At 41.5% G+C, this 8,205-nt stretch overlaps 1 protein-coding gene across 1 annotated transcript in view; it reads right to left on the bottom strand.

Annotated features, from left to right (window-relative positions):
* The window catches only part of LOC124596217 (hemocyanin-like), a 51,945-nt gene extending 45,616 nt beyond the window's left edge, over positions 1 to 6,329 (bottom strand). The window contains exons 1-2 of the mRNA XM_047135271.1: positions 6,257 to 6,329; positions 2,574 to 2,707 (exon numbers count right to left, since the gene is read on the bottom strand). Coding sequence (XP_046991227.1) covers positions 2,574 to 2,707; positions 6,257 to 6,326 — 204 coding nt within the window. The 5' untranslated portion in view covers positions 6,327 to 6,329. The remainder of the gene's footprint in view (positions 1 to 2,573; positions 2,708 to 6,256) is intronic.
* Positions 6,330 to 8,205: the final 1,876 nt, after the last annotated feature.

The raw sequence follows: 8,205 nt of genomic DNA on the forward strand, positions 1-8,205 counted from the left end.
CAGTGTTATGGGATCCAGTTTCTTCAGAATTTGACGAATTTATTTGTGCAAATAATCCATTTGGTGAAACATCCGCAACTCTGCATGGTAATAGAAACGGAAATCACAGCTTCAATTATAAGGCCTCTATTTTTAAAATTTACGATCGGTTTTGGGCTGACAAATACCCATCATCAGCTGCAGTTAGCTGTGTACTGTGACCCCAAGGGTCGAAAGACTCTGTAGGCCGGAGGCGACCACCGCGAGCGAGCGTAGAGCACGGTGTTGCCGATTGCCTTTCCTGTCACCACAGGCGTCAGCGAACCTAAAAGAACGTACTTGTGTGCGCAATCCGTGTGTGTGTGTGTGTGTGTGTGTGTGTGTGTGTGTGTGTGTGTGTGTGTGTATGTGTGCGCCGGCCGGAGGGGCCGAGCTGTTCTAGACGATTCAGTCTGGAACCGCGCGACCGCTACGGTCGCAGATTCGAATCCTGCCTCGGGCATGGATGTGTCTGACGTCCTTAGTTTAGTTAGGTTTAAGTAGTTCTAAGTTCTAGGGGACTGATGACCTCAGAAGATAAGTCCCGTAGTGCTCAGAGCAATTTGAACCATTTGTGTGTGTGTGGGGGGGGGGGGGTGTATTATTGTATGTTAACTGGTTGTGCGTCGTATTTTCCGAGGCAGACATTAAGGAATAGCAAAGAATTAGCCTGACCGTAAAGCCGTTGAAAAACTAACCTCAAGCTTAATCATGTATCAGGCCAACAATCGCTACTCGGCCGCATGTATTCGATACCGGTCTCGCTCACTTCCAAGTCTCGCCAGCCAGCTCGCCGCGCATTAAGCAGTACGAATAGCTATCAGATATTGGTAAGGTAAAGCGAACTGAACATTAATCCTCAAGATTGAGATCTCAAAATACATTCTTTTCTATAACGGCAGAAATTTAACTTTGAATTTTGCCTCAACCTTTGAGGAAACAAATTCTTGGGGGCTATCAACAGTTCACATAAAAGATATTAGATGGAGAAATGGACTGACTCAGCAGAGAGATGAAATATGTCCACACTGATAGCAATGAAATGTACTATGCGGAGAATTCCATCATCCTACTTACTGGTCCGCAGCATCCTGAGGTAAACATTGCTGATTCAAGCCTGTTAAGTACGACGGAATGTTGTCCGTTTTAGTTCATATATATATTCAGACGTTAGCATACAGTATTTTCCTCTCTGTAACACTGAGCAAACTTCGAAGCCAGAAATGGAAATGCGATGTATGTGACTCCCTTTTCCAGAAATTTCTACCTATGTTTCATTCAGATCCTTGTATAGCATATTAACATTGACGTACTTTACTTTCATAATTCACATTTCGGCACCCAATCTGAAATTCCGCCGAAGTGAAATGTAATTATTGCAGTTTGAATGTACAACTTCAATTCTTTGTGAAAACAATTGCGTCATAATTTGCATCGAATGCTTGAATCAGTCCTCAATTCTCGGCTAGTGTTAACGTTCTCTGTCTACGTCCATCGCGTGTTTGAGTCCATGATTCCTCTGGCACCTTACTACTCTACAAATATTGTATCTAGGCTACGTTCCTGATTCCTGTTTCTCCCTGTAGACAGTACGAGTAAGGAATCCAACTAAGATATGTCAGCATAATGCGAAAATGAAAATTGGCGATTACCAGTTGTTTCAAACGACAGTTAAAAATCAAACAGGCAAAACAGAAACATATTTTTATAATCTGATGTTCGATACAGAATAACAGAGTTCAGCAGATTACAATCCTGTGGTGATAAAATTTTTCTGCTCTGCTACTGTGCGCCGCTTAGGAGGCAAAAGCGTAACAGCCAAATTTTAGTAATAACAGGAAGAATGTTTCGTTTAGCCTTTTTCTGTGCAGCAAGTTGACAGCAGCTAAAGTCCCACGCGCTCATATAAATTCCTCTACAACTGAACACTGATTTCACACATAGAACTGCTCTGCGAATGTAAAAATTTCAAATTGCACCTAGAACGTGTAGGTCTCTATGTAGCACGTTAGGTGATCCAGCTCAAGGTCGTAGGGAGACCAGATCACGACAATTCTAATAGGATGACGCATAGTGAAGCATTTTGGTGTTCATCCCAACATTTGCATTGATTACATCTTCGCTGTTATACATCTGTTAATTTGCAGCTGCAAATGATATGAAAACCGTCAACTGAGGAACGGAAAAAATTAGACATGCTGAGCTCTACATCTGCACTTAATCAGTATAAACAAGAGCGGAACCAGAGAGGCGGAGGAGAGGAAAACTGCACCCCCCCCCCTCCCTAAGCACACACACCCCTCTAGAAAAAGTCTTTGTGAATCGAACTTGTATCCTGTCCCACCAAACACAGAGTGTCAATGCAATATCGGTTTGTATGGAAACAGGAGCTTTTAGTGGATGGTGAATAGTAGCAACTGTACTTAAGAGACATTTGTCGTGAGATCTCTGTCAGTCGTCGGTAAACTAACTTGAGTTGCCTCTTGTCTACAAAGTTGTCCGTCTATTTCTCTCAGGCATATTCACAGAGCACCTCATCATTCGTCGGAACTTACCGAGTACTTCTCGAGGTTGTCGAGCGGTACATAGGAGTCCTTGATGCTGACGAGGTCGGGGTCTGCCACGGGCTGGCCGATGTGTTTGAGCAGCTTCAGAACCAGCAGCTGTCTCTTCAGGAACACTGCATCGGCTGCAACAGTGGAATACTCAAGTGAACTCACTCCAGCAAACATAGGCAAACATGGCACTCAGAAAAACCTGCAGAGAAATAAATTGCGAATGGCATCCTCACAAAATTAATCAAGACCAATTTAAACACACACACACATACTCAGGCTGTAACAGGATGTTAATGAGCAAAAGTATAGATACTTTTTATATGTGGTATCAGCACCTTAATATGTACACATATTAGCCTGTTGGTTGTTTTTTCTCTGCGTCGAACAGTCTTCCCACAAGCAATTCACAAACGTTACGACTTGTTGTTCTCTGCATGGCCGTACCTGGGCCGCAGAGTCAACAGCGCCTGTCAGTATGGACTAATGGTTTTGTGTCCAGGTGTCTGCACCTCAACACCTGATCTGTTGCCCAGCGGAAAATAATCATTAACGGCTTGCTCTTGCCACATATACTCAGACGTATTAACCAACAGCGAGTGTACTACTTAAAACTGAAAATGCCGCAATGATGTAATGTAGATCAGTACACCGTCCTTAGTCATCATTAGAAATATCTGCACTTATAACCTTTACACATGGATAGAATTAAATAATTTTCTTATCACCGTACATCTCAACAATCAATAACTGATTTCTTGTAATCATTTGGTCATTAAATGACTTGATTGTTCACAAAAAAGAAGAGAATAAATTTAACGAGCTGGTGTTGAAATTGCTTCAACAAAGGAGCTAAGTAACCTACATTACTACAAACTTGCAGCGTTTGTTCGACCTGAAAGCCTGTCAGCCACTCAGAATCCTGTGTTCTGATTTCGAAGATGGTTGAGTATACATCGATCATTGCCCCGTTCAACAGAGGAAACTCCCATAGGATTCGTCCTGATCCACTCCCCCTCCCCCACCCCTATTCTTATGTCTTTACCAGTCGAACATCTAAGTGGATAGTATACTGTTTAGATGTTACCTGAGTGTATACTAACTCAGTTTTCACTAGTTTCACTGCTTACGCAATGCGTAATGGAACGCAGCAGTCTAGGCTAGAAGAATAAATAACACGCTAAACCTTTCGTTTCCTCTTTCCCTGCTGGAACACATGAGAGCGGGGTTGGTCTCACAGGACACCGATCTAATCCCTGTTCTCTAATTACTTCTATCTGCGCATGCTTTACGAAAATCCATCTTTGTGTGCCCTTTCTCTGCCTGCGGAAAATCCTACAAATTGTAGGGTGGACAATATAAGGGTAAATGAATAGCTTAATTTTCAGTTTCGACAGAAACATCCACGCAAAGAAGAGATAAGCATCAATTATTTCAAAATCGATCGTTTTACGATATTGCTGTCACACTTGATACAAATCCTCTAATCTCTGTTCCTGTAGACGCTGTCTACGTCCATCGCGTGTTTGGCTACATTACACTTCCCAGGCACAAATTCGGTTATGTTTTGTGTCCGTGATTCCTCCTGCACTATAGGACTTTACAAATACTGTGTCGAAGCTACATTCCTGATTCCTGTTGCACCTCACCGCTGTTGCGTTTCAAACACCTCATAACTCATTTCCATCGACACGCAGGGCACACAGAACTATCTTTTCCACACAACAGCGGAAAATTAAAAAAAGAAGGTATACAATACACTAGAAATGACCGGTAGTAGCCCCTACGTCATCACTGGGCTCACCACAAACGGTATCAATACTGTAACAATGAAATTCTTAGTAACTGGAGAAATAACTAAATCATAACAGAATGTTGAATCTTATTTCACTCCACCGTTTGTTGGAATGACATAAACAGTCTTATCTGTCTTTGATTTTATGAATGTTTCTCATAAAATTTTTGTTTTAGTTCACTACAGTGCTACTCAGAGGTCATGTCCAGCATTAACATAAATTACAAGAAAAGTTCATTCATGCTTTCCTAAATATTTATGAATTCGACTTGCTTGACAGCATCAGCGTACTTATGGTTCTACCTGTGGTAAGTTTATGTTACATAAGCCTCGCATGGTAGTGTCTCTGGAAAACGTATTATATTTATGTCGATAAAACGCAAAATATTTTCACAAAAATAATAATGAGTTATTGAAACACCCGTGTACAATATTGAAATTACAACTCCATAGTTTCTTCCTACAATTAAGTTATGCATAAGTTGTAATTATCTACTAGCTGTGTTTGTAAAATCAAAACATATATATTGTTTAGCTTTTTATTTCCAAAAATTATTTTAACACAAAATATTCATTTACCACATATGACGTTAAATACTGTAATTAATTAAACTTGAAAATCTCATAGTGGCTCGAAAAATAGGTAAGCCATACTCATCTGACCAAAATTCACTCCAAGGTTTCCCACTTACCTTATATAAGCCAGCCTTTATTAATAGACCAAAGAATGCCTGGAGTTCTGTAGAGTGAAGTTCAGTCCAGCGTTCAATATACGTGTATAGAATTTTACTGTCATCTGCACGATTATTGATAGGCATTAGTATCACATTCTGCATGTGACTGGTGATAAAACCTCTGAGACAGTCTTCCCACGTCTGTAATATTGGTCTACGGTGACGTAGAATATGTGAAATTTCACTTTTTGCGTTTCTTGAAACCTGCTTGCGCCCATCGGGTGATACTCAGTCATATGTTATATGTCCACTTCTAGATAAAAGAGATGGTGCACTAGTTTCCCGAATACCATTATCATCTTCTTCACGTTAACTCATATCACATTCGTCTCTGATCTGTAGATATCTCTCTCTGTCATATCTACAACACCATCACTCTCATCCTCATTTACAGAAACTGATTCATTGTTATAATCTGCTGAAGCCAACTCGAGACTATAGCCTATTTCAAAACGTGTATCAAACACAATTCCTAACTGCGAATTTGTCTTAACATTGCACAAGTATATATTTTCCACAAATTGCTTGCAACAATCGACATATAAATGTCGATTTAGAAGATGCATTGTTGCCAACTTTTGATTTTCGTAATAAAGTTGAAATATAACATTGAAAATCGGATATTGTATATCTGGGGTATTTTCTGACCACGTTGCAAAAATTTCAAGTTAAACTATGAGCTGTGATGGTGCCATAAATTTTACGAGTATAATAAAATGTCCATAAAAATCATATCTGGAGGATGAGAAGTCTACGTCCACCTGAATTATGTAAAAGAATGATAAATTTTACGAGTATAATCAAAAGTCCATGGAAATCGTATCTGGAGGTAAAGAAGTCTGCATCCACATTAAAACTGTTACTTTGTAGCTAAACGAGCCACAGTGTCTAAAAAGACCCCAGACACCATTACGAGGGCTAATGAGGAAGCCTTGGTCACCGAAAAATATCGTAAACATGGAGATATTGAACACGATGTCATTGACCTGTTAACTCGAGCGAAAATTATATGCCTAATGGTCCTCATAACGCATCGATTATTTCGAGATTTGGGTAAAAGTTAGTACTTTTTACGTTGCAATGTGACCCGCGATGACGACATGGTTGCTGTTGCTGCGCCTACAGGCAGGCCACCCACGTGGCCCGTGACTTACCCTTGTCTTCTGGGACGGGGACTGCTACCACGCATGCGCAGAGCGCGGCCACGGCCAGGAGCAGCTTCATGGCGGCGAAGCGCTGGGTCGCCGGTCACCTGGCCGCTCCGCCGTATATAGCGGCCGTGGGCCGTGCGCACCGCCCACCCGCCGGGCCGTCTGCAATCGCCGAGCGCACCTCAGGGCTTCAAATAGTCTACGTCCAGCCGCTGACGGCCTGTTCAACGCAATCACAGCAACTGCTTACTCGTTTCAAATAGCGATACAGTCCTTCGACTGTGGGAGTGTGGACATGATCGCACCTGCGAGATGCTTTTAATGATTTCCACAGCGAAATTCTGTCTCGAAATATGGCAGAAAACCAAAATAGATTCAGGTCATACAAGAAGCACACCAGTGGCAAGACACAATCAATATCTCCACTGCGCGATAACAACGGTGAAGTCACTGATGACAGTGCCACTAAAGCACAGTTATCAAACACGGTTTTCCGAAACTCCTTCACCAAAGAAGACGAACTAAATATTCCTGAATTCCAATCAAGAACAACTGCCGATATGACAAACATAGAAATAGATATCCTCGGTGTAACAATCACGTGCGGTTCTAGGCGCTACAGACCGGAACCGCGCGACGGCTACGGTTGCAGGTTCGAATGCTGCCTCGGGCATGGATGTGTGTTATGTCCTTAGGTTAGTTAAGTTTAATTAGTTCTAAGTTCTAGGCGACTGATGACCTCAGAAGTGAAGTCGCATAGTGCTCAGAGCCATTTTTTTGTAACAATGCAGCTTAAATCACTTAATAAAGGCAAGGCCTCCGCTCCAGATTGTATACCAGTCAGGTTCCTCTAAGAGTATGCTGATAAAATAGCTCCATATTTAGCAATTATATACAACCACTGGCTCACACAAAGATACGTACCTAAAGACTGGAAAATTGCTCAAGTCACACCAATACCCAAAAAGGGAAGTAGGAGTAATCCGCTGAATTACAGGCGTATATCACTAACGTCGATTTTCAGTAGGGTTTTGGAACATATACTGTATTCGAACAGCCGGCCTTTTCGGCTGATCAGTTCAAGGCGCTTCAGACCGGAACCGCGCTGCTGCTACGGTAGCAGGTTCGAATCCTGCCTCGGGCATGGATGTGTGTCATGTCCTTAGGTTAGTTAGGTTTAAGTAGTTCTAAGTTTAAGGGGACTGATGATCTCAGATGTTAAGTCCCATAGTGCTCAGAGCAATTTGAACCACTTTGTATTCGAACATTATGAAGTACCTCGAAGAAAATGATTTATTGACATATAGTCAGCACGGATTCAGAAAATATCGTTCTTGTGAAACACAACTAGCTCTCTATACCCATGAAGTAACAACTGCTATCGACAGGTAATCTCAAAGTGATTCCATATTTTTAGGTTTCCAGAAGGCTTTCGACACCGTTCCTCACAAGCGTCTTCTAACCAAACTGGGTGCCTACGGAGTATCGCCTCAGTTGTGCGACTGGATTCGTGATTTCCTGTCAGAAAGGTCACAGGTCGTAGTAATAGACGGAAAGTCATAGAGTAAAACAGAAGTAATATCCGGCGTCCCCCAAGGAAGTGTTATAGGCCCTATATTGTTCCTGACCTGTATTGACGACATAAGATACAATCTGAGTAGTCGTCTTAGATTGTTTGCAGATGATGCTGTCATTTACCGTCTTATAAAGTCATCAGATGATCAAAACGACTTGCAGAATGATTTAGATAAGATATCTTTAAGGTGCGAAAAGTGCCAATTGACCCTGAATAAGGAAAACTGTGAAGTTATTCACATGAGTACTAAAAGAAATTAGCTAAATTTCGATAACGCGATAAGTCACACAAATCTGAGGGCTGTAAATTCAACTAAATACTGAGAGATTACAATTACAAATAACCTAAATTGGAACGATCACATAGATAATATTGT

Source organism: Schistocerca americana, chromosome 2, assembly GCF_021461395.2.
Source record: "Schistocerca americana isolate TAMUIC-IGC-003095 chromosome 2, iqSchAmer2.1, whole genome shotgun sequence".
Lineage (NCBI taxonomy): Eukaryota > Metazoa > Arthropoda > Insecta > Orthoptera > Acrididae > Schistocerca > Schistocerca americana.